The sequence below is a fragment of the Hemicordylus capensis genome, chromosome 6, assembly GCF_027244095.1.
Source record: "Hemicordylus capensis ecotype Gifberg chromosome 6, rHemCap1.1.pri, whole genome shotgun sequence".
Taxonomy (NCBI): Eukaryota; Metazoa; Chordata; class Lepidosauria; order Squamata; family Cordylidae; genus Hemicordylus; species Hemicordylus capensis.
The window spans coordinates 114,629,355-114,656,411 of record NC_069662.1 but is presented as its reverse complement, the minus strand read 5'-3'; the positions used below and the strand labels follow the sequence as shown (position 1 = coordinate 114,656,411).

At 43.7% G+C, this 27,057-nt stretch overlaps 1 protein-coding gene and 1 long non-coding RNA gene across 3 annotated transcripts in view; one reads left to right on the top strand and one right to left on the bottom strand.

Moving 5' to 3' along the window:
* The window catches only part of PLEKHA8 (pleckstrin homology domain containing A8), a 47,091-nt gene extending 28,660 nt beyond the window's left edge, over positions 1-18,431 (top strand). For both annotated transcript variants that reach the window (XM_053263758.1, XM_053263757.1), the window contains exons 10-14: positions 733-791; positions 3,740-3,870; positions 7,036-7,106; positions 8,365-8,426; positions 12,385-18,431. In XM_053263758.1, the coding sequence (XP_053119733.1) occupies positions 733-791; positions 3,740-3,870; positions 7,036-7,106; positions 8,365-8,426; positions 12,385-12,582 (521 nt within the window). In that variant the 3' untranslated portion in view covers positions 12,583-18,431. The remainder of the gene's footprint in view (positions 1-732; positions 792-3,739; positions 3,871-7,035; positions 7,107-8,364; positions 8,427-12,384) is intronic.
* On the bottom strand, positions 18,314-24,445 carry LOC128330624 (uncharacterized). The gene is made up of 2 exons (XR_008310179.1): positions 20,354-24,445; positions 18,314-20,205 (listed from the first exon to the last, which is right to left on the bottom strand). It is a non-coding gene; the product is annotated as an uncharacterized LOC128330624 (long non-coding RNA).
* Between the last annotated feature and the right edge of the window lie 2,612 nt (positions 24,446-27,057).

Below are 27,057 nucleotides of genomic sequence, written 5' to 3'. Positions count from 1 at the left end.
GACTTCTCTCTGGCGGTGTCTCGCTATTCTCCCAGAGGGTCCAGGTTTGGTTTGGTTGGGCAGAATAGCCCTTAAGGACAGGGCCACTCAGGTTTGCCGGCCCCATAGCTGGGCTTTCACGGAGGGCAGCTGCTCAATTCCTGTGGCTTCATGTATGTTTGTTTGTTTGTTTGTTTGTTTATTTATTGAATTTATATACCACCTAATATCGAAATCTCTAGGCGGTTTACAGAATTAAAACATAATATAAAATATAAAGCATTTAAAATACATAAAAAAGATAAAATAGATAAAAACACATTAAAATAAATAAATAAATAAATTTTGGAACCCTCGCCCACCCCATTCCCCCACGTTCTGCTACATCAGTGTATAGAACTCAGGTCTTCCATCTTCCTAGTTTTCCATCCTGTTTGCTGAACTCCTGCTTTACTATCTATCTATCTAACACATTTGTATACCGCCCAAAACGCAAGTCTCTTATCTGCTTTTGGCTACTTCCTTCACATGTTTGTAAAGAATGGGCCACTGATCTGAGTTCTGCCCCATAGTGAAAACTGTGATGCCCCTTGGAAACTTCGAAAATCAGACTTCGCAAGCTTTTTGCCTTCCAGTAAAACCAGCTATTCTTGATTATTTCTGCCCCATTGTTCTATGTCAAGGCTTTTAGATGGAAACTGAAGGAAATATTGTACTATAAGAGGTACTGAAGAATTATTTTCTTTCTTCTAGATAAACTTGGACCCACTGTCTTTGCGCCTGTTAAAATGGATTTTGTAGGAAACATCAAGGTAATAGCTTTTTACTAGTTCTCAACCATAACATAATTCTAGCTGTTTTTAAAGGAGAGAGATGCTGAAATAATCCTGTGGATGCTGCTCAAAGAACATGGAAGTCATTCTGTGCATGCTGGTCTGCCCTGTGTGCTTCTCTGGAGCAGGGTTAATAAGCTCTTTCCATGCTTTGTGGGGCCCAATTCAATCTTGACTGCTGTGTTGTAATGAGATTGCATACTGCAAGCAAGTGAATGAATCCAAGAACCTCACTGGCAGGGCCAATTTATTACAAGTTCCATTCCCACCTCTTCATTGTCTTCCCTTAGCATCACATCTTTCATTCCCACCTCATCATTATTCTTCCAGAGCAATTACCAGGGCAAGAAACACATAGCTGACCTCACCCATGTCTGTCCTGGATTGCAGTACTTACAGGCATCATGAGAACTAGCCTCAGGGAAGCAACTCCCACTGCAGTACCAGTGAGTGAGAATTGGCTCGGAGTTCTGTGAAATACCTTCCAACAAAGCATTGTTTCTTTATACTGTAGTGAGTTACTTATTAAGGACTCTGTCTGGGGTACAAAAATGTACTCTCCCGTTCTTTACGATCTTGTTTTTCCTTTGTATATGTCACTAAGAATCCACTTTTGCCATCTCATGGCTTTAAATATTTTTACATTCTTTCATCTAGCTACATTATTCCTATTCAAATCTGCTTCCCACAACGAGACATTCTAAGCCCATGAACTGTAGAACTCAGATGTAGAGGCTTGGTGGGAACCTCATTCCTCACACAGTGGGAAATATCATGAATTAAGTATGAAGAAGTCCTCTGCTTAAATCTTAGCACGTGATCTTAAAAAAGCTATAGTGCAGGTTTTCCATCTGTAATATGGGGATGGTGGTAGTAGTAGTGTTAATGGAGATGATTAAATAAACATAAACAGTGTTTCTCAACTGGTATGCCACGGAACACTGGTGAGTTCACCTCAATGAGGCTATCCTCATGACCAGCAAAAATGGGGCTAGGAGAGCCTAGCTTGATTCTCGCTGGTCATGTAAACCACCGGGCTCGCAGGTGAACCTGGTGGTTTACAAGCGGGTAACCCGCTGAATTGCCCCCACCCTTAAACTGGGTTTGCGGAGCAAGTGCTCCGCAAACCCAGTTTTTAAAATTGTGTGTTGCCGCGGCGAGACTCTGTGCTGTGGCAACTCACAAGTAGACCCATCGGGCAGGAGGCTAAAAAGCAGCCTCCCGGCTCGTGGGTCTCTTCAGCATGCCCTGCACGCTCGCGCAGGGCATGCTGGAACTTCCGGGAGCCGTGCGGCCCCCGAACTCCCAAGCCCCTGCCGGCTCCGTGATGGAGCCGGCAGTCATGTGGGCAGCCACCCAGGGAGAGCTTACTGATCGTCTGCGAGGAGAGTGGGCTTAGCCTGTTCTCCCCGCAAACCCAATTTGGCTCTACTCACTTGATCGTGAGAAGAACCTCAATGACTTGTTCTGAGTCAGCTTAAACGCCCTGCTTTTGAAGCGGATTCACTCCGTAGTAATAGGAAGTGTCTCTGCCGGTGCATAAGGGAGTTAGCCAGCTGCAAAACCTAGGTAGTACAAAAAGCACTTTGGGGTGGGAAAACCTTGGGCTGGAAGGGATCTGAAGATCATCTAGGTGAGCTCCCTCCATATCTTAAACATCTGTACCTTCACGTTAATTCACTGACACGTGAGCTTGGCTTTCCATCTTTGGGTGTATATACACTTTCCATCACTTGATCTTATTTCCTGCCCCTAAAGAAGCAGACTGTTGCCTATGATGCTTATGCCACAATAAACTAGTTAGCTTCTAATTATAAAAACTGTCATCTTTTTAATGTAAAATTTGAAACAACCGCTTCTTTGGGGTGGTTGAGAACATGTTTGTAGCTGCCATTGGCTTATGGGAACCTGACCCCCTCAAGAATATTCTAGGATTCCTCCCTGGATCTACTTTCACTAAAACGTGAGAGTCTATTCCCGTTAGTTGGAGAGCTATAAGGAAAAGATTGGAGGCAATATTCCATCCCATTGCTCACCAAGAAGTAAAATAGAAATCCAATTTTACCCAGTATAGAAATCAAATCCATCAATAAATTGCTCCTGGCTTCCAGTATTCTAGCCAGTGGGTCCAAAGACACTGGGATAACTAACAAAAAGGCTATGCACACAATTGTGGAGGGTGGGGGAGAGACTGCGCGGAATTAACCTTCCCCCCCAGAGGATCCTCCCTGAGTGGTGGGAACGCAGATCGCACTCCCACACAATCTGCTTTGCTTGGAGCAGCATGGATCTCTGGAGGCTGGGACAATGTATCCTGGCCTCCAGATATCCCACAATGCACCACATGGTGAGAATGGTGCATTGGGGTAATCACCCAGGGGTCAGGCACTCTAGGCACCTGATTCTGTGCATTCTCGGGCTGCAAGGAGCCTGAGCACCCACACAATTTCGGCACCACCCAACCCCAGTGCCCGGGTTAAGGGTGCTCTTGTGCCCTTAACCCTGGCTAAAGGCTGGGGTTAAAAGCAGGGTTAAGTGAGCAGGTAGCACCAGGATCCACTGCACACAAGCAGCCTAGCGCAGCACACAAGCAGCCTAGTGCAGGTTGCTTGTGTGAATAGCCTTACAATCTAGTCCCTTGTTTTAAATATTATAAGGTACATTTTTATTTTATTAATATTTAATACATTTAAATGAATTAGTATTTGATATATTTAAATGACTTAAAGGCATTAGGGCACCTGTATTTATGTTCTGACTGTTCTGCAATGATCCCCTACCCACGTAGGGCCCCCAACATACTGCTGGCTGCATTTCTGCTGGAGAGGTCAAACAATGACAGACTGCAGTATAGAAGGTGTCAAACATGTTTCTTATCAGACTCAGCAAATTGCAAAAAGTTTGATCCAGTTCTCTGTCCCTTCCAGAAAATAAATCAGAAATATATCACCAACAAAGAGGAGTTCAACACTCTGCAGAAGATCGTCCTCCATGAAGTGAACGCTGAGGTGGCCCACATTAGAAACTCTGCAACGGAGGCCCTCCTCTGGCTTAAAAGGTAGACTGCCTCAGTTTTGGAACACTTGGACTTTGGATATTACCCAGATGGCATCCCTAGACCCATGTTTCCCCACAATCCAGTGTTGTTCATTGTAAGGCCCGGAGGCCTATGGCGGCTCCCAACAACCCCAAGTGCGGCTCCCTGATTAACTATTCATTGGGCCTTCGTGAAGCTTCGGCCACACCTGCATCTTCTGCACAGTCTCCCTGTGCAACCATTCTCCCTGTGCGGTGCTGCACTGTACCCAGTGCCGGGGGCTCCTTTAAGGGAAATGGAGCTGCTTGAGCCCCTTCACTATCTTGGAAGGGGTGCAGAGAGTGCTGGGAAGGGTAGCCCTTCTCGGTGCTTTCCTCCTAGGACGCTTAAGGAGGGTTCTGTCTCTCTTAAAGGGCCCTCCCAGTGCCAAGAAAAGCACAATAGTGTGAGGAGGTCAGTGCAGTGGGAAATGGCTCTCACACTGCATGGTTTTTTGCCAGAGTGGCCCCTGCTTAAAAAATAGCGAAGAGCACTGCCATAGTCAGTAAACAATGCTTGTTTTTTTAATTTGGACTAAGTGAGCACATTTACCAACCAGCAATGCCATTTACCATCAGCAATGGCTTTAAAAGGGGCTTAGACAAATTCCTGGAGGACTATCAGTGACTACTAGTCTGGTGGCTATAGGTAGAGGTGTGCACAAAACTGGTTTGCCTGGTTCGGTTCGAGTCCAAACCGGTCTCAAACTGAACCGGTATGTTCAGTTTTGCCCCCCAAACACACACACCCCGACTTGGCTAGGATTTGAGCCAGTTTGGGGGTTCTACAGTAAGAAACATAATTAAAAAAAAATTTTGTTAACAACTCACTGCCTATGGGGGTGCCGCTGTGTGGCGGGGGGTCTCTGACAGTTTCCCCCCTCCCTCCGTCAGCCTACCCCCGGTCTCAAATAGCCCATTTCGGGGTGTTCTGGGCCCATTCCGGGCCTCTCTGCACTGGCGGTAGCCATTTTGGAGGCGGCTGTGCATGTGCACTGGCCATCTGCATGACCAGGTTGGAGGGGAGGGGGAACCACTGGAGACCCTAGCCAGCAGCCGCGGCAGCACCCCGGAGGCAGTGAGTTACATTTAAAAAACAAAAAACTGTAGAACCCCTGAACCAGGCCAGGGGCAGGGAGGTCGGACCAGTTAACATCGAACCAGCTCGAGGTTGAGCCCTAGCTATAGGCCACCTCCAGCCTCAGAGGCAAGATGCCTCTAAATACCAATTGCAGGGGAGCAACAGTAAGAGAGAGCGCATGCTCTCAGCTCTTGCCTGTGGGGTTTTCAGAGGCATCTAGTGGGTCACTGTGTGAAACAGGGTGCTGGACTAGAAAGGCCTTGGGCCTGATCCAGGAGGGTTGTTTTTAAGTTCGTAACCAATCAGTACTGCACGGGGCTTCCATTTGGGCCCTTCATCTCTTTCTAATAAGCAAGTTCCACTGACAATAAATTGAACCGGACTGATGAAAGAAGCAAAGACACTGCATTGTTCAGACAGACTCCAAGTCTACCTTCAGCCCTAAACTATCAGACATACTAGCAAATCATATGCTAGCTGAAGCCCTTCAGCCTTTCCCTTTCCTTCCATCTGTGACACACACTACTCCTGTCTTCACTTCCCTTCTGCTTCTGTCCTCTTTTTCTGCCCACTTCCTGTCCTCTTTCTTCTGCTTCCCTACTGGGAAAAGCTAAGGAAGTATCTCACAGCTTAACCAGCAGTAGCAAATGGAGTCAGCTGGAAAGGGCCAGGATGAAGGGCGTCAGCTAGAGTTTGATTCACTGGTTTGGAGGCAAAGTCCTAAATCGATCTTCAGCCTAATGTGATTCTGAGTCGCTGTGAAATTGCCTCAGGGAGCAGGTTTGACATAATTACAGCAATCTTCCTGGATCCTGACTACCATGTTCAAACATGGCTTCTGATATTCTGTGTGAAATCTTAAGCACTGAAGCATGTCTAGCTTCAGTGCTGAAAATCAGAGTTGCCTGTTTCATCCTCTAATGGTCAGTTTGATCTTTGAGATAATCTCTGCCATGTAAAGTTAGGATGCATCCTCATTTCATGTGGCAACAGGACTGGTACATGTACATCTGACACAAATATGTGGTCACCATAATGTTTATCTTTTAAGCACCCCTGTATACATGTTTGAGAACCCTGACAGAGCCAGGGGTGAAGATTTTGCATACATAGACATTTTCAGCAACTGTATTTGTTGATATATATGATATATATGATAAATGTGGTGGATAATAGTGGGGCTTGGGGGAAGGGAGGAGTGAAATACCAGTTGGCTGGGTGTTCACCAAGGGCAAGGCAGGAAGACTGTTATTTTGTGAGGCAGAAATTTTCCCATTAAAAGCAAATCACAAATCATATGGGCCATCTGACTTAGCATTACAAGCTTAGCCATTGCAGGATTTTGACTATATCATACAAATGAGCAAATTGCTGGATAGCAGGCTCAATTCCAGCATTTTGCAAACTTCACACACATTTTTACTGCCCTAAATAAAGCACGCGCACGCACTCTCTGTCATATTTTAAAAAGTAGATGACAAATCACACCTAGATGTGGAACAGTATGGTTGAAAGTGTGACGTGCAAGGCTTGTAGTACATAATATTAAAATAAATCATGTAAAAATGACCAGCACAGTCATAAACTTACTGTAGTTGTGAGAAGCTGCATCTTCAGGTTGGGTTTTTTAAAGAAAAGATTTGCCTGATAGTTTTTCTTTGGAGAAAGAATGTTTCTGAGAAAATAGTAACTTTATTTTCATTAACTTTAATTTCTTTCTTTTATTATTTTAATATTTAATTAACGTTTAAAAAAATTTCGGTGAGTAAAACATTTTTTAGAAAAGTTGTGTGTGTATCACTGATCCCTCTAAGAGGGATTCCCAGATGTTATTGACTACAACTCCCAGAATCCCCAGCTGCAGTGGCTTTTGCTTGGGGATTATGGGAGTTGTAGTCAACAACATCTGGAAATCCCTCTTAGAGGGAACACTGGTGTGTGTGTGCGTACATACATACATACATACATACATACCACATATAACTATGCATCACTGACTGCATCTTTTTAAAGTCCCAATTGAAGGTGGTACTACGTATTCTAGTTTCATTGTCTTGTTCCAAACAGGGGGTTAAAATTCTTGAAGGAGTTTTTAACAGAACTAAGGAATGGAGAGAAGAACATCCAAACAGCACTGAGTAAGTACATAATATTTTGTGGGAAACTACGAAATGCCAGATCTTGACCTGGAGAGAAAGTCGGCCATCTCTCATTTGCATTGCCCATCAACCGCTGTACAGAGCTAGGTCAGAGCTTATAACTAAAACCATGCTTGGAAATTGAACAAACTTTTCATTAAGAATAAGCATGTGTTGACTTTAGCATTTCTTAAAGTCTGTTAGGGCTTTTTAGAAGAAAAATGCAGAACTGCACAATAATTCGTGAGTGCAATTTACACACGTGACTTGCACCACTATAATATTCACACCTGCATTTTCCTTCTCTGTGCACATAAACAATGCTGCATAGAGTAACTCAGAATGACACTTAGAAACCTGTATGGGATGGAAGGAAATCCACAGAACTGGGCATTTGATAGCAGTATTGCCAAAGACAATAATGTCTATGGTGGATAATACTGTATTCATTGGTGAAGATTTTGTGGGGAGTAGCAGTAGAGTCTGCAAGAAGTGGCTTTGGCAGGTGGTGTAGGAGAAATGAACACTTGGTTTGATGAGAGTCTGGGTTGTAGAAGAGCCCGGACTACTCACTCAAATCTTCTCATTGTTATAATCCACTTTTTATGGAATCTAACATCAACTTTTGCACGACTTGAATTTTTGAACTGCACAATTATAATTTTTTTAGAACTACACATTTTATGTCTGATTACACATTTTAAAAAGCCTTGCTCCATAGCAGGTCTGATACTAGGGATGTGCATGGAACTGGTTCGAAGACCCTTTATGGGCCTCCGAACTGGTTCGAAACTGGCGGTTCCACTGGTTCAAAGGCGGCGGGGGGGTCTCCATTTAAGAGTGGGGGGAGGTGCACTTACCCCTCCCGCTGCTTTCCCCCCGCAGTGTACCTCCCTGCCACCCCGTTGCCCTCGACTTCCAGATATGACCGGAAGTTGCTGACGCGCCTGCACGTGCCAGCATGGGCACGCATGTGTGACATGCGCATGCCTGTGTCAGCACGTGCAGGCGCGTCATCGACTTCCGGTCATATCCGGAAGACGAGGGCAACGGGGTGGCAGGGAGGTACACTGCCACCCCGATGGGCTTTTAAAAAAACTGACACCGGCGGGGGGAAAGCAGCAGAAGGGGTAAGTGCACCCACCCACCGCTCTTAAAGGGAGACCCCCGCCGCCTTCAAACCGCTCCACCACGGTTCCTTGCACATCCCTATCTGATACACAATCCCACATTTAAATGCTTTCCTTTCTGATTACAGATAACGCCTATGGCAGAACGTTACGACAACACCATGGCTGGGTTGTCCGTGGAGTTTTTGCAGTAAGTATGTACTGCCTTAGTTATTCACAGTGATAAGGAGGGTCAGTTTTCTTCAGTCCTCCTTTCCTCTCCTCAGTCCCTTCCATATGTAACAGATACAGTCTGGGTGGGCCTTTATGTATTAAAACAGATTGTTCTGTTTTTCTGATCTTTGCCTGAGAACTTGTTCCCACCGACATGGTAGGCAGAAATACTACTAACTTGCCATCTCAGACAGCAGGTATATTGAAAGCTTGCCAGCAATAGGAATGTCCTTTTTTAGGCTACCCAACATTCCAAGAAATGGTATCCAGTACCTTTTCTAACTCCCCAGTGCAATATTGTTAGCTATGAGTATAGCATTCCCTCCCTCATGGGATGGAACAGAAAGCCATATATATCTCAGGGAACGTTGGGATGGGTTTCCCCCTTCTCTGATGCCAGCCATTTCTCACCACCACTGCTGCCTCATGCCTGGGACCAGGATAGAGATGTGAAGGCTTGGTGGGGAGGGAACCCAGAGGGAGACCTGGGGTGCGGGGCATGGCAGGTTTTTTATGGGGGGAAACGGCCTTTATTGATTTTATTTATTCATTTGTTCAGTTCATATACCACTTTTCATTAAAATAATCTCAAAGCAGTTTAAAATATAATTAAAACAAGGCATAATTAAAATATAAAAGTGCAGATGAAATAAATATAGAAATAATCTATTTTAAAAAAATCAAAAATCCATTAAAAACTATAAGACATAAAAACATAAAGCAGCAGCAGCAGTAAAACAATACTTCTATTTAAAAGCCTGGGTGAAGAGCCACGTCTTTACTTGTTTCCTAAGAACTGGAGACTGAGGAACGGATGCAGCCAGGAGAGCATTCCAAAGCCGGGGGGCAATGATTGAGAAGGCCCTGTCCCTCGTGCTTGACAACTGAGCCCCTCTCACCATCGGCACATAGAGCAGAGTCCTCTCCGATGATCTTGTCACCCTTGGGAGCAGGCAGTCCTTCAAATATCCAGCATTTCTCCCCCCCACCCCCCAATCTTTTTTCACATCTCTAGACCAGGGTCTACTGGTCCAAGACAAATGGAAGTAGGAGAGCAAGGTAGATTATTAAAGCAGGGCAGAGCCAACCACAGGGGTGGGTGAGCCAGGCAGTCACCCAGGGAACCTTCCTGAAGAGTTTGCCAATTTCTGTCTCCAGAGTGTACTGTCTTCAGTGAAGCTGTAGAAGGTTTGTAAGAGTTCAGCGGGATCCCAGAACCAGAGCAGGAGACTACTGGCCACAAAGTAGAAAATTACAGAGAGGTAGCTTTGGGCCTTCCATGGGTGTTGCTGGGAAAGCCTGGAAACAACAGTACTTGTTGCACTACTAGGTTTGGCAGTCCTGCACAAGCTACACAACTACATTCTGAGTTGTCTGCTTCCTCTGCTGTTTAATATGGGAAATGATCCTGGAAATAATGGGCTCTATGGCAGCCAGATGGGTGACTCTGGGCCAGTCTCTTCTCTCTCAGCCTAGCCTACTTCGCAGTTGTTGTGAGGAGAAATTTAATTATGTAGTACACCGCTCTGGGCTCCTTGGAGGAAGAGCAGAGTATAAATGTAAAGTAGTAGTAGTAGTAGTAGTAATAATCATAATAATTAATGTCTGTTTTTTTAAGACACTGAAAGATTTTGAATGTATTTCAGTACAATTTTAATACTTAAATTTAAAATGCCCCATACGTCTGCATTGTCTCGCCAGCAGAACGGGGACACTGAGGCACAGAGCTTTGTAGTAGCAGCACAAAACAATTCTGGGAAATGGGATCTTGTTAGATCATCCCTGTCACCATTACTATGACTTAACTGCCTCTGAATGTTGGCAAACATCAAAAGTGGAAGCAAATAACACAGATATATAATGGACAGAAAACTTGCCCAGAGGCAAATAGCAGAATTGGTTGCATATGCTTCACTCCAGTTTTAAGATCTATCCACATCTGTGTAGCGGTTTTAGAAGGGCAGTTCAATAAAGTCCCCTGCAATGCACTGTTTTGTCCATGTGGTGTATGGACAGTTGAGACGTTGTTGAGGCTATATATTATTTATTTTATTGTACTTCTCTATTTATCGTGGTCTTAGTCACCCTAAGTGGCACAGCGGGGAAATGTTTGACTAACAAGCAGAAGGTTGCTGGTTTGAACCCCCAGTGGTACTATATTGGGCAGCAGCAATATAGGAAGATGCTGAAAGGCATAATCTCATCTCATACTGTGCGGGAGATGGCAATTGTAAACCCCTCCTACCAAAGAAAACCACAGGGCACTGTGGGCACCAGGAGTCGAAATCGACTTGACGGCATGCACACACACACACACACACACACACACACACTCTCTCTCTCTCTTTAGAAGGAGCTTAATTTCCCCTTATTATCTTATTTCATAGGGCATACTGATGAATTTTACTTATTATTTTTGTTATTGGATAAATATCCAGAAGTAACACTAAATGTTGCTAAGTTCTGTATAGCTGCATGCAAGATACTGCATGTCAAGATTTTATTCAAGCTGTCTCTAAGTGAGATTTCAGTTTTCAACCTACGATTGGCACTGATTGTGTGTTGTTTTTTTAATTGGTCAATGACCATAATAAACTTTGGAACCTAGGAAGTTGCCATATACTGAGTCAGACCATAGGTCCATCTAGCTCAGTATTGTCTACACAGACTGGTAGCGGCTTCTCCGAGGTTGCAGGCAGGAGTCTCTCTCAGCCCTATCCTGGAGATGCCTGGGAGGGAACTTGGAACCTAGACGCTCTTTCCAGAGTGGCTCCATCCCCTGAGGGGAATATTTTACAGTGCTTACACATCAAGTCTCCTATTCATATGCAACCAGGGTGGAGGGGACAAGACATGCTTGCTACCACAAGACCAGCTCTCCTCTCATTTGATTTGATGGATATCTACATCTATGGGCTTGTCAATGTCTGGCAACTGAATACGAATACAAAAAATATTTATGCACCGCTTTTCAATCAAAGTTCCCAAAGCAGTTTACATAGATATAAATAAATAAATAAAGTGGCTTTCTGTCTGCAAAGGGCTCAAATCTAAAAATGAAACCTAAGATAGCAGCTACAGCCACTGGAGGGATGCTGAGTCATTTTACTTTTGATTGGTTGAATCTATATATGGTATTCTATTCAGAATGCATTCCTCAGATTTTCTCTCCCATACAGAATATTTATTTATTTCATGCCTTTGTTCCACCAAGGATCTCAAGTTTGCACAGTGTTCTCAGGAGATCACCCATCCAAGCACTGGGCAGACCTAAACCTATTTAGTTTCAGCTGTGTCCTGTGGATGGATCATGTGCTGTTGAATCATGCACTGTGACCGATATTTATTTATTGATTTGATTTCTCTACCACCCTTCCAAAAATGGCTCAGGGTGGTTTAGACAGGAAATAACAAATAAATATAGATATGCATGCTTTAACCTGTTGTGAAAGCTCACTTGACCATAAACGCATAAATGCTGTTGTCCAAAGCGTTATCACATCTGAACATTTGATTATCTCTCTCTGTGCCCAGTCTTCTATACTGGTCAATGACTATTCAAAATAGGATACCATTGGCCAGTCCAGATTATCAATACTCACAGCTGCCCCTACACATGATAATGTCGGGGCTCTCAACCACCCCAGCGTCACTCAAGGACGTGCTTTAATAGCATGAGAGAGTTAATAACCTGAATCACCCCTCCATGCACACTACAAAATCCTGTTTAAAAAGGGTTTTCTAGCACATGTAGAGGAGTGATTCAGATTATCACTCCTCACCCACAGTTAAAGGACATCCCATCAGAACAAGCTTCAGTGACAACGGGACAGATGTGCTCTCAGCACATCCCTGCCCTTATCACATGAAGAGGCAGGCGATGGTTTGAACCAGCTCCATGTTGATTTTCTTTGTGTGTTTTTTCCTCCTTGCAGCTGGCATTAAGGGCATCTCCCAACTATGAAGGCTTTGTGGCTGCACTGTCTGTCAACGGATGTGATAATCAGGAAGAAGGTTTTCATAATGGAATGCAAAGGGACCTTAATGTCTACCTACCGGCCATGGAAAAACAGCTCAGCATCTTGGACACGCTGTATGAAGAACATGGGCTGGAGTCTGATGAAGTGGTGTGAGCTCCAGCCAGAGCAGTACCTCGCAAATTCAGGGATTGTGTTTGTTAACATAGCTTTTTCCCCAGAATGCTATTTCTGTTTCTTTGTATTTTTCCATACTTGGGAAGGGAATGGACTCGAAGCTTCCTCTTTTTTTTTTTTATACACTTTTTTAAAATTAACAAAGCTGCTTATTTGTGTTTAAATGCAAAGGTGCTATGTATTCTGGCAAGGTTATGCTTCTTATGGCAAATACCTTAAGCCAAATCTGGTGGCATTCACTGTCTGGTAGGTTGTTCCTACCGTAGGTGGCTCCAACTGCTGAATCCACAGAGTTTAGTACCATTAGGCGAAGGCATTCAGAGCTTGTCTATACTGGTGGAATGATGTTAGGTTCATACCAATGTAAACAAGAACAGCATTTTGCCTTGCAACTAGAACAATCCACAAGACTTGCAAGCCTTGTTAATGTTCATGCAAGTCATTCTTGTAACTTTTATGGTATTCGGGGACAAGGTATTCGTGTCACAACTACAGTCCTCATTCCTGATTTCATTCCTGGGGCAACTACATGTTACATTCAACATGTAGTTTGACCCTTGTGTGCTTAAAAAAACCCGAATGGCTGACATCCTGCATAATATTTCGTGCACATTGCAACATAACATTCATGCAGTGCAAACATTGCACAAATGCCATTGTATGACAGTATGGCCACTATTTCCAATGGACATACTGTTGCACGGCCCCATTTGCTCAACTATTGCACTTGCTCAAGAGCACACTTGTGCAACCGAGTGAACTTATGTTGCCATGCACATGTAACATTGTGCAACCAGTGTTAGAAATCAGACACGGGTAGCCTGACCCAGACCAAGTCTGTAACATGGATAAAGGGAGGCTTTCTGCCACCATGGTCCCAATGCAGAGCAGTCCCCTTCCCCTTCCCCTTCAAGCGCTATTCCTCCCCTCCCCACCCGCCCCTCCTCTGCTGCAAGGGAAGCTTTCACTGGTAGCAATGGGAGCTTCCCTCCTAATGGAAACAGGGACTGTAAGGGCCTCAAATCTGGATGTGAACCATGTCGGAGGGAAAGGATGAAAGCCTCCATTCCATCTTGCCACAGTCCCATCCTGATCCAGATAACCTCACCACAGCAATTGATTTTTAAGAACAACAACAACAACAAAAACCATGCAGGGAGCAAGTGACACATTTAATATAATGTGTCATTTGGCCCTGAGTGCTGAAGCCGTTTGCTGCATCCACCCGTGATGGAGCAACATCAGTTTGCTAAGATCTGCTCCATTTCACTTACCATGATGAAGGCAGACATCTTCATATAATTATGGGTGCATACAGAACAACTCCCCAAGCTTCCAGTTTTGTGTTTTAATGTTAAACCAGAAGCAGAGGAGGAATCTCTATGCCAACATTGTTCTTAGTGTGGCAGTCGCCCATTTGCAGTTCAAATCAGTGGGAGCTAGTTTGTCCATGTGACTTGTGGGAAGCAGATGCACAGGAAGATGTGTATCAAGATGTGCACTTGATAGCCACCACACCTCCTGATGCCGATGCCCCATCATCGCAGGTTAACTCACACTGGAATCAATAAAATATTTATACAAGAATATTTCTTGTGAGTTAGAGGGCTTCAGGATTGCAGTTGTCCCAGTCTTCATGTTAAGGGCCTTTTCCAGACCAAATCATATAAACTCTGTGTCTTTATGTGGTTTAAGCTGCTAGCAAATCTGGATTACAAAAGGCTGCATTTGAATAGAATCTCTGCTAATGGGCTGGTGAACTTTCCTTAAAAACATAGTACAGTCCATGCTTAGGGTAGCTGGGAGCATTTTTTTTTTTTAAAGTTCAAGTTTGATGACAAATACTATGGTTGTGTGTTGCCAGGTCCAACAGAGATGTTGGACCCGACATGCCCTCTGTCGGTGAGTGTTGGAGGAAGTTTCGCAATGACAGTAGGCAGTCAGAACTGTTGCAAGTCAGAACTACTGCAACAACAGTAGATAGTCGGAACTGTTGCATTGCTCCCTGCTATCATAACAGAACACCTTCAGAGACCCCCACACTGCCTTTTGCTCCTGTCTAACCTTGACTGGGTGGGTGTAGGGGACAGGTTGCACCTGGCTTGATCTTTGCTCCCAAAAGAGCACACACATCCAGGAAGCTGCCTTCCATGGCACAAGGGCTTCTGGGATTGGTAGATTTTTCTGAGACTGCCTCTCAAGGGCCTAGAAAGCAATTTTAAAAGTAAAAACAAAAGAGAGCCTCTTTTTAAACTCAAGCCACGGAAGGCAGCTTCCTGGATGTGTATTCTCCTTCTGGAGCCAAGATAATGTGCATCCTGTCCGCTGTAACCCATCCAGTCAAGGTAAAGAGAGGAGGAGGAGAGAGGAACAAGGAGCAGGTTCCAATAGATTTATCAGATCTCCGACATGACACGACATCTGGGAGGGGCTGACATGGGACCGTTGTGTTGTGTCGTGTCTTTGGAATCCAACTTTTGGGGTCATGCACAGGTCTGATTAATACAGGAGCTTTTCTGTTGCATCCCACTTCAGCAGTTTAAATGTGCAACAGGCAGGTCTAACCAGAGTTCAGTTTTCTTTACTACTAAGGAAAATGCAACTCTCCATAACAGGTTAATAGCCAGTACTTGGAATATATCGTAGTCACCCATGCATTTATCTTTTATGTTATACAAAGGAGGGAGAAAGGGGAAAATATTCAGAGCAGCCATTGTCTATGTTCAATGTCTGAACAATGTATGTTCAGTCCAATGTCTACAATTTTGTCACATCTCTTCTAAAACGTAGAGGTCTGGAGAAATTTGTTTCGTGCAGGAGAAAGTCATTCACATAGTTGGGAGCCACGTGGCAGCCACTTGAAAGCTTACTGGATGGCCCTGTAATCACATTGGAAGGCAATTGTCTGTGGTCTTCAACTACATGGGTAAGCCCATAGTTATTACTCCTTCCCTAGAGACAGACATTCTTCCCCAGATTTTTCTGCTGCAGAAGGGTGGTAACACTGGGTGTAGTCCCTTAGTTAGAGGCTACAGTGACCTCCCCAGCTGCCCCTTAGTAAGCTTACAAATAGTTGCTTTGTAGCTCCTGGTCATTTGAATCAACTCCTACTGTCACTGCTGAGAAAAACAGAAAACAACATTGCAATTTCAAGTTCAGCATATCTATGGATCTCTGTTGCCTTAAGGATGGAAGATTGGGAGCGCTGATTCATCAGTTTCCAAGGACGTGTTGACTAAGTTAAACCTCCAAATTAGGTGTCTGAATTTAGATGTCAAATTATTTGGAAGTGGCATATAATCTACAACCTGGAAAATTAAAAAAAAAACCCACTTCTGTTAACTAAACAAAAGTGCTTCACTGCAATTGGTAATATCACTTCTTTCCACTACTGCCACAGTAGTCAGTGGACACAGGGATGTTTTACCATTTTACCACATGGGTATAAACTGTGACCATTCAGCAACATGGAATGAGGCTATAAATCTATGATCTAACGTAAGAATGTTCAGCTAAAGGCCCTATCACGTTATTTTGTGGATTCCACATGCTCGCAATGTATCTTTGTCTGATTCTGTTCTTTTTAATACTCTTTGTGAAATGGTTTGCTCTCATCCTTGCTGCAAAGACATTTCCGTGAAACTATATATAGAAAAAAACAGCTGTATAACAGCTGGATCTTTGAAGCGCTTTATAAATAAATGTTATTAATATATTAGGAGGGGAAATTGCCCTCTTCTGCCATCATTATAACTCCATGCCCTGGCCACTGACTTAAACTGGGGGGAAAGGAAGAATACTTCTAATCTGAATTCACCTCAAGCTTTTGCTGGTATTTCAGTTCACAACTTTGAGCTGGGGCAGGGGAGACTGTATTTTTTTTTTAATTAGCTCCCACCATTCCAAACTGAAAATCCAAGCTGAATCTGTTTGTTTAGAGTCTAGTTCTCACAACCAAATTGAATATGTAGGTTTAAGTGGACCTCTGCAGTTTGTAGCATGGTTCACCATGTGTTCTCCTCATGACCCTCATTTACCTATCCTATCATTCCAGCCATCTTTGACGGCTCTACAGTGTTTGTATGCAGTCTGAGTTGAGTTGCAAGCCAAGCCTGTATTGAAGTAGGACCACAACCACTCTCATGGGGCCAAACTCAACTCATCAATTAGCTTGGATTAATTGGCCTTCAATCTTCATTGGCTTAAACTTGACAGTTGTCCATCAGACTTTCATTTTGTAACAAGCATTTGTGCTAACATGCCACACAGGCTTATGAGGGGGAAGCAAAAATCCCATCCTTGCAAGTAGCCTGGAAAAGGACTGTATGGAGGCTTGCTGGTCAGACAGACAGTGGAGAGGGGACATGATTTTCACTTTGCTCCCCTCCCCTCAAAAGCCCTTTTTGCATCCAGGAATATGACCATGAGGACTATGCAGTCCTCACTGACATATTTCTGTATGTGAAAAGGCCTTTTGTAAGGACAGAGGAAAGTAAAAATTGCTTCCTTCTCTCTACATGCTGTGATGTGAGGCATGCCTCACACACAGTTCATTTCCTGGCGGCTTGACAGGATGGAGGTCTTGCTCTGCCCTCATATGCCTGAGCAACATGTCAGCCAATATCCCTTTTTACATATTTTCAATGTACGATGTGCTTCGTTGTCTCTATACATGCCTTTACCTTCCTCATCTTGGATTGCAGGCATTTTCTTTTATTATGGAAAAGCTTGCTTGACAAATGTGAGATTCTGACCACTTTCCCACAGGTTTTACACACACACACACACACACACACACACACACACACACACACACAGAGCAAATAATACAGACACCGCAGTGCTCTGCTTAGCAATGGAGCGTTTGCAGAGTTGCAGAAGAGCACTGTTGCATAAGACGTGCAACTCTGCAATTTTTGCAAAGCGCGACCTTCTGCAGCGGCACAAACACTCCATTCAAACATACACCGAACTTTGCGCAGTATGTGAGCTACCCTGCTTTTGTCAGGCAAAAACAGCAAGTAGTCAGAAGGCCTTAGTGGGCTTGAGGTGTGGTGATATGGGACCCTTGGTGTGGAGATTGTACAAATATTGCCTGCTTGGTGGCAAAAAATAGCCGGGCCCCTGATCTCCATGATTTACAAGATAATTAAGTTGAAATGTGTGGGTATTAACAGAACAATTGTGCACAGTCTTACAGCCAAACTACAAGCCAAAGGCAAAACTTGTTTTATCTCAAAATCCTCTTTCTGCTCGTGGCGCATGAACAAAACTGAATTGGCAGCCTGGCTGTTGCAACATACAACCCTGTTTTAGTCATCTGATTCCTTTTAAAAGACTGCTAATAATTATCTGTTCTCAGGGATTTGAGCAGCAAAGCAAAAATCCAGTAGTCATAAGTCTGTATTTTAAAAAGGAGCTGATTGTTTTTGTAAAAACACTTTAGATCATTTTTGAGCTCTTGCAAAGTGCATTCCTGTATAAACCACCTGTTCTGCTTTACACCGTTTACTTTTAAGGCACAAGCAATCCTAAAGCAATCTGTAATACCATGTAGTACTGTATTTACAGCTGTTGGCATGTTTGACTTGCAAACTGTATATCTGTACAGTAACATAGAGGCAATCGAGGACTGTTGCATTTGAATGAAGAACACCAGTTTTAGTAGCACTTTCCCCCCATTGGAGTTTGTGGTCTGTATTCCATTAAGTTAATATTTTGTAATATTCCTTTATTTTACAACACATTTCATTACAAACAGAAGCCTGAAAGCAAATTCGCATATCATATTCTGATGATCCATTATATTAAAATGGCAGAGGTTTTGAGACTGGTTACACTGATAGATCTATGAGGATACTAATGTTCTAACAGGCTTGTTAACTCAATAGTATTCTTATCTTTAAAAGGTTGGAGAGAGGGGTATCCTGATAAAGTAATGGCAGATTGTATGTATTTCCTCACCTCTCCATGTTGCATGGCCTGAAAACTCTCAACATTGCTGGGTTTGGGGCACTAGAGATCATAAAACCACAGGAGTTTTTCCAGTGGTACGTGGAGTGGATAGGATGCAATCCACAACACATAGATGTCAGTAATAAAACTCCTTTTGGTTTCAATGGTTCTGGGCTGCTGCAATGTAAAAACTATAAAATATTCCCTTTAGGGGATGGGGCTGCTCTGGGAAGAACATCTGCAGGCTTGCATGCAGGAGGTTCCATGTTCCTTCTTTGGTATCTCCAGATAGGGCTGAGAGAGACTCCTGCCTGCAACCTTGGAGAAGCCATTGCCAGTCTGTGCAGACAATACTGAGCCAGATTGACCAAATGGTCTGACTCAGTATAATGCAGCTTCCTATGTTCCTGTGCCCCCTCCATTGAACCAAATGGGGAAGACGGCGTTCACAAGAGCTCCATATGTGATCACAAGAGCTCCATATGCACATTGGCATGAGCATGAAGCCTGGATCAGCTATTATAGACTTGGAAATAATGTAACAACACAAAGACATGCTGCTGTTGTTTTAAAATAGAAATTTGTGCGAATGTCATTGACTGACCTGGTGTCCAGCATTAGAGAGGTGTAATGCTGCACTGTGAGGCTCTTGTGGACTTCAAAGGGATCATAGAGGCTTCACAAAAGAGATGGTTGTGGAAGCAGTGCTTCTGCAAGTCTCTCCATTGTTTGAAATGGGGAAACTTGTAGAAGCACTAGTTGCACAATTCACCCTTTGCACATCTCGGGTGCTCCCTTTGAGGTTTGCAGCAGCACCGTAGCATAGCATTATGCCTCCTTAAGTTAACCTTTCCTTGCCTTCGTATCAGCCATCCTAAACTTTAGAAAGCCGCAGTTTCAGACCCAAGCTGAAAGGGTGGAGAGCCGGTCCTGCGGGAGCAAGCAAGAATTGTCCCCTTTGCTAAGCAGGGTTTGCCTCAGTTTGCATTTGGTTGGGTGACTACATGTGAGCACTGTCTGCCTTAAGCTATTCCCCTTAGGGAGGGCTGCTTCCCTTCAGCTGTTGTTGGACTACAAGTGTCATCATCCTTCACTAAGAGCAGCTGTGACTGGGGATGGTGGGAGCTGTAGTCCAGGGCTATAGTTGTGCATCTCTGTGCTTAAGGGATGGGGCCATAGCTCACTGGTAGAGCACCTGCTTGCATGCAGAAGGTCAAGGTTCCATCCCTGGAATCTCCTGATAGGACCTGGAGAGACTCCTGCCTGAAATCTTGGAGAGCTATGGTCAGTCAGCATAGACAATACTGAGCTGGATGGACCAATGGTCTGATTCTGTAAAAGGCAGTTCAAGACTGTCAGAAATTATGAGCTTCACAGTATATTTTTGCACTTTGCTGCCAAAGAGACTGAAAAGCTGTATGACAAGGTGAAGGTAAAGTGTGCCGTCAAGTTGATTTCGACTCCTGGTACCCACAGAGCCCTGTGGTTTCCTCTGGTAGAATACAGGAGGGGCTTACCATTTACCTTCTGCTCAGTATGAGATGGTGCCTTTCAGCATCTTCTTATATTGCTGCTGCCTGAATGTACCAGCAGGGATTCGAAACGGCAACATTCTACTTGTTAGTCAAGCATTTCCCTGCTTCACCACTTAAGGTGACGTATGACAAGGTAGTGGGAACAAAAGAGACACATTAGTCTTCTAGTTGTCTCTAAAGAATGTCACACCAGCAATATGGGCTCTGTATTACAGAGTTTCCCAATGAATTAAACTTTTTGAAGGTTTCATGTTACTTACAGATTCTGAGTCAAGGCTGTTTAGTCTTATTGCTCTCTGGTGTTCATCGGGTGGGGAGGCTGGAAGCATCACTTGAAAGATGGTTTTATTTCTCTGCCCTTGCTTTGAAAGTCTTGATAAGAATGGAGGATGAATAACAAAGGGCAATGAATCAGTCCAGAAGTACCTGCAGATTTAGACTGTCCGTGCAAATAAGCTTCACACATTTAGAGATTATTGGGGTGAAATGGGCAAAAGAGAGAAAGAGCACTTTACCCTCGAGTTCAAATGAGATGGTTTCAAAATAGCCTTGCCATGTCCCCCAGAATTTAAGGTAGCCCCCAAATTTTGGCTCCTTCACCCAGCTGCTACATTCTACCCAGATTTACATGGATTTCAAATGTGCTCCCCGGATTGCCCGGATTTTACTCTGGATCCAATCACATGGGAGGGCAGAGAAGGAGGAGAACATATACAAATCTGTCAATAAAATGCAAATTAGTTGCCACATGATTTGCATAATATGCAAATTAGGCCACCCAGATTGGGGAAGCTTGAATATGGCAACCCTATTTCAAATGCAACAGAAATGCTGCAGAGAAAGCACTTCCAGACAGATAAAACTGCTATATTTAATTCTTGGGTCTGACCATTGAGTGCTCAAGCGTTTTGCTGTGTGTTCATGGAAATGCATGTACAACGTCAGGGGCATAACTAGGGGAGAGGGAGCCTGTGTTCACCCCTCTCCCCAGCAGCCTCTCGCAGTAAGGAAAATAATGAAGAAAATAAGGATGGGTGGAACTTGGAGGGTGGGCCCAGGTTCTTTGAACCCATCCACTCAATTATAGCTAAGCTCCTGTACAACATTGCAAAAGAGCTGTGGCAATACGTAATTCACCGCCTCTTTCCTGCATGGATTTACTTTCCACGTCTGAAGCAACCTTTAAATGCTGAGACAGGTTTCAAGTGGGTGTTTTGAAAACACAAGCCATAAGCGCAGCTGATGACAGTTCTTCAAAGCCATTAATTTGGGTGTTGGGTGGGCATGTTCATTTTGAATTTGCCTAGCATTTGGCCCAAGCCTCTTTGTGCCAACCAAAATGGCATCGGATGTGGTGGCAGCTGTGATGGTGCTCCAGCACAACAAGTTCATCAACTGGCCCCAGGATTTAGGCATGAGCTATTAAAGTGATTTGAGCCTCTGCTAGCTTCTCAATATTGTTGGTCCACCTGTAGCTGTACAGACGTAGTCCATATATGTACCAGAATCTGCCTTGATTGAGTCAGTATAAATTGACTGTATCATCTTTGCTCGTTTATCTCTTGAAGACTTGTTTTCTGAGTCCAGGGGTTTATTCCCTTAAAAAAACAAGCTTGGGTCCCCAGATGTTGTCGGTCTACAACTGCCACCATCCCGTCAACCATTGTGGCTGGTGATGATGGGAGCTGTAGTCCAACAATATACACACATCTAGTAGGATATTATATGTGACTCGTTAATTCAAATATGCCATGGGTCTTTCTGGAGGAATATTCATGCAGATGACTCTTGGTGGTAAAAATCAATGTTGTTTAGCTCATTAAAAGAGAACGTGTAGTGGTATGGTACCACTGCAAACCACACCAAGTTTCTTCCATTTGGGAGACTGGGAGAAATTGCAGCAGCACTGCTTATGCAACTGCCCGTTCAGTGTCGGGGCTACCTTATGGGTCCACAGCAGCCCCAACACAGTTTGCTGTAGCGTCGTACTGCTGCGCATCATGTAAGCCAGTGAAAATAAAATGTGCTTGAATGCAGCAAATATTCTGTGAATTTCTGGTCCATACAAGTTTATATAAGTAGCATAAAATGACTCCAGTAAAGGATGGCAGCATTGTTGGGATATGGCAAGGATTTAGACTATGAGTCCTTTCTCATCATCCTTGAGGGTGCTTGAGGGTGGGCCATGGGGGAGGCTGCAGCAGCTTACCTTCCCCACAGACAATCGGCGTTGCTGGGCATGTGGATCACACGCCCAGACAAGCCACTGCTGCCCCAGGCAACGTGGAGGTTTGGGGCCTGCAGCGTGTCCTCCCAGCTCCCAGGAAAATCCCACAATGCACTGCGCCAGTGCGTGGTGCATTGTGGGGATCTCATCTGGTGACAGCCAGGAGCCCCCTGGGAGCAGCCAGCGCTGACACATGAACAGTTTGCCTGGTTTAAGGGCACGCTCATGCCCTTAACCTCGGCTAACTGGAAGGCTCCTTAGACGGGTTTGCCCCCAAGTTGCCTCTGGGAGCCATGCAGCTCCCAGCGGTTCTCATGGGCGGCCAAGCCCAGGCTTAGCTGCCCTAGCCCGGTCTTGGCAGCTTGTGAGAACAGCCTCTTTATCTGCAACAGGAGGTAGGATCAGAGGTTGCAAGAAGGTAATCAGGAATGGCTAGGGGTCACCTTAATGTGCATCAACCCTGCAGAAAACCAGACCCAAAATATGATACCTGAGCTGGGAATGAAGCACAAACTAGTCCTTGCCGTTCTCTCAAAGCAACAGATTGTAAGAGTGTTGTTCCCTGCCATTTGCGCTATGGGGCAGCCTTCACCAACTTGTAGAACCAGGAGACAGGAGAGTGAAAGAAGTCAATAGAGACTCATGTCTGCTTTTAAACTATATGTTTTCTGTATTATTTTAAAGCAGGAAAAAACCCTCTTAAATTATGTCTTTAGCCATAAACATGGGATGATGTGATCACAGTATTTTCCATTCTGAACTGTAGCTAAGCTATTTCATTCAGACCTGGAACTCAATACAACTGTAATCAGAGGCAACCAAGTCACATATCATGAGATGCATCCTGTCAGTTCAGTAACACAGAGATATGCAGATGCACATTTGCATCTGCAACACATGCAGAAGACGACTGCCAAACTACATGGATCTTCCCTGCTGTTTTGGGAGGGGGGAAAGGAGGCAAAGCAGCAGTGATGCTTAAGAGACCTATATTCCAGTGTGAACAGTTTGCAAGTGGTTTACCTGTAAAGCAACAAATCTAGAGAACTGAAGCCATATGAGGATACTGACGCCATACCATTGCTACTATGAGCCTGAAAGACTGGGTCTACTTCTAGATTAGAAATCTCTCAGTATTATAGAATTAATATTTTTCTTATTTTTAATCAATCAATCAATCAATCCTATTTTATACCGCCTGATATGTACATCTGTAGGTGGTGTGATGTGTTTAGAAAATCAAAGCAACTCCATTTTACTTAGAAAACCTCATTCTAACTTAAAGTAACCCCAGCCCAGCTCAGGGACATCACTGCCTCTCATGATCAACATCATTATCTCTCTCCACTAAATTGTATCTATGAAACTTGGTGCTCACAAGGTTCCCACTGTTTTTCGCTGACAGTTAAGAAAACAGGATTTAACCAAATAAGGAGTAATCACCAGATGAACAATGAATCATTCGCATGCGTATTAGATACTTAGACCACCATTTTATTGTCACGTATACTATGTCTAGGGTGTCAGCATCATTCAGATTGTTTGTATAAATGTAAGATGCACCTGTAACCAAACTGTAATCGGTTTGAGAGCATATGCCCAGTGATTACCTATTGCTAAACTGCAGTAGCAATAAAAGCCTCTAAATGATTCCCACTGAGTCTGTTTGATTGACTAAGCAGACCCAGGGACGAACCATGTTCACATCAGTGTACAAAATTAAAAAAATAAAATAAAAATCAGCACAGATTAAAATACAACACAATTAAAACAGTAACATAAAACAATTATTAAAACAAATTATTAGAATCAATTCTGATTAAAAGCCTGTGAGAACAAGTGAGTCTTCAGGGTCTTCCTGAAAACAAACAGAGAAGGAGATGCTTTTATTTCAGCAGGAGCATATTCCAAAGCCCCAGGGCAGCCACAGATAAAACTCAGTCTCAGGTGTCCCCCACATGAGCCAGTGGCAACCGAACCAGACCTCTCCAGAAGATCGTAACAGTCAGCAGGGTTCATGACAAAGAAGGCACTCTTAAATACCCTGGACCCAAGCCATTAAGGGCTTTATAGGTAATAACCAGCACATTGTATTTCACCTGGAAACATATCAGCAGCCAGCACAGTTCCCTCAAAACGGCTGCCTTCGAGTTGTCCCAATCTGGCTGCCGCATTCTCATAGGTGAAACTAGGGGCCACCGGGGGGGGGGCTGGGTGCCACTGGCGGGGGGGGCACCAGTGCCATGCTGCTCCCCACCCCTTCCCCAATTCACATTTTTTTTAAAAATAATTAATTAATTAATTAACCTGTAGCCCCTTCGGGAGGCTTCCTAAAGGCTGCGGGGGAGGGGTCTGCAAGGGTTCCCTCTCCCCCTGCCGGCCTCTTACATCACTGCTGCAGCCCATCCTGGTCTGATTTTCAGGCCTGTTCAAGCCTACAAAGTAGGCTTGAACAAAAGTACAAAGTGCGGTGGCCATTTTGGACATCACCGCACATGCTCAGAAGGCCTGGCAAGGCCTAGAACTTTTGCAGGGACCATTTAAGCCTGTGCGGTGGCCATTTTTTTAAATTTAAAAAATGGCCACTGCAGATGCTCAAATGGCCTCTGCAAGGCCCTAGTCTAGTTTTTTCCCTGATCTAGGGAGTTGGAAGAATGCAAACTTGAACTTGGCAATGGACCTGAGCATTTAAAAAACAGATATAAATGGCACAAACGTAAGTGGACAAAACATCCCTTTAAAAAGACAATGTTGGTTTAATACCTTGTATTTTGGCTTGTATTGGCAAAACTGAAGGGTGGCAGGGGGAGGCAAGGAATAAAATGGAAATATTCACTCGCATACTGTTTAATTCTCTATACAGAGCTCTATCTTTATCTGCATATTTGTCAAGCAGTCTGATTATAAGGTTCGTGGGATTTCAAACTTGGAAAGTGCCTGCCTTAAACTTGTGTGGTGCTTTAAAAAACAAAAAACTGCTGTAAGAATCCACACCCAGGAATGTTGCATTTGCAATTTATTGCCATCCCTGTGTTGTGCAGTCATACCATACTGATAAATGGCTTGTCTTTTGAAATAACTGGTTAACGTGCTGCAAATTATTCCCTTCAATTTAGCTGAGTTGTACTCGGGTTTTTATTGCCTGTGCATCCCAAGTAGATTTGCTCAAGTTACCTTGCCTTCTAAAAAAGTTATATTTTAGAATGTCTTCTTTAAAAAATCAATGTTACTCCCTTTTTACTTTGAACCCAATTGTTTTTAAAAGACACATTGAATAGTCATGCTGTGATTCTGGTAAAGGAGAGCAATGCCTCAGCTGTGCCCAACCTACCTCACAGGGTTGTTGTGATGACAAACGTGATCATGTACTCTGCTCTGTGCTCCTTGGAGGAAGAGCAGGCTATAAATGTGAAAAATATAATAAAATAAAGACCCCTGTGGAAGGGGCCAAAGATAACAACGATCCAGTCTGTTGCAGACACCAGTTTCTTCTTAAAGGTTATTTAGTATTAATTATAGTTCTTCATTGCTCTTGATAGAATTCAGCACGTGTAGGACATGGGTTGTGGAATTACATAGGAACTGATGTAAAAACTCAAAGCAAGCATGACTCTTTTACTGCAGTGCTTTGAAATAATCATGCCTTCCACCTCAAATTTAACAGAACATTAGAGAATAATTTGTTTTTGTTTTACTGGCAGACACCTTCTGCTTTGAAATGCCTTATGAAAAGAAGAAAATCAGCAAATAAAAATGCAATAATGAGAGGTTTTGCCTACTGAATTTCTACCTGTTGCTTAGGTTTAAAAGGTACAGCAGCATAATGTACAGGCTCCCTTTGGAATGTATAAGAACACTTCTTCAAGCACTCAGTTTCTACCATGTCCTAACAATAGTTAGTGGCTTTTCTCAGACAAAACAAAGACACTCAAAGCCACAGATTGTAGTTACTACTTATATCTTACATCTTACTGAGTATATATGAGTGCATAGCAAAGAATTTGATCTAAGAATGCCATGTGTAAGCACTACAGTTCTGTACGTAATTATTAAAGTGGGGGGAAATGTAGGGCGGCTAACTATATTTTTTAGTTGATCAATCATTGGCATCAGGTGTGTAGTAAGGTTGGAGTGGGCCCAGAGACAAGATTTTAAAATGGCACCCCCTCAATGAAGCTCAGCTCATGAAGAAATTATTTTTTTTTAAAGGGGTTGTAAATTGTGGATGATGCAAGTCATTTAATAGTACTAGAGAAAGACATGCTGTTCTGGTAGCTCCAAGTCTTAACACTCACATCAATTTTGGAGGACGAATACAACTGAAAGAAGCCCGGGTGGGTGCGCAGCTTGGAGAGTCAGTCATGTGACTTGCCTCTGGGGGGGGTGCCCAAGGCAGTGGGCCCCCAGACAACTGTCTCCCCTTGTCCTATTATAGTTACACCCCTGATTGGCATTTTAACTAATGCATCACTAAACTGATTTTAAATAAAGTTACAATTCTTCATAATGCTAACCTAGGTACTAGCATAGTACCTAGATACTAGGCAGTAGCATAAAGAGTCCCTTTACTCACAAACCCACTGATAAGAATTTGCTATCACTAGTTAAAATTGGCTCTCATAATTAATCTACTTAAACCAACTGAAGCCCTAACAATACTTGGAGGATGAGGGTGATTCTCACAATCACAAGGATTCAGATCAAAGAATTAATAATTCTTTACAATATTGTTGTAAA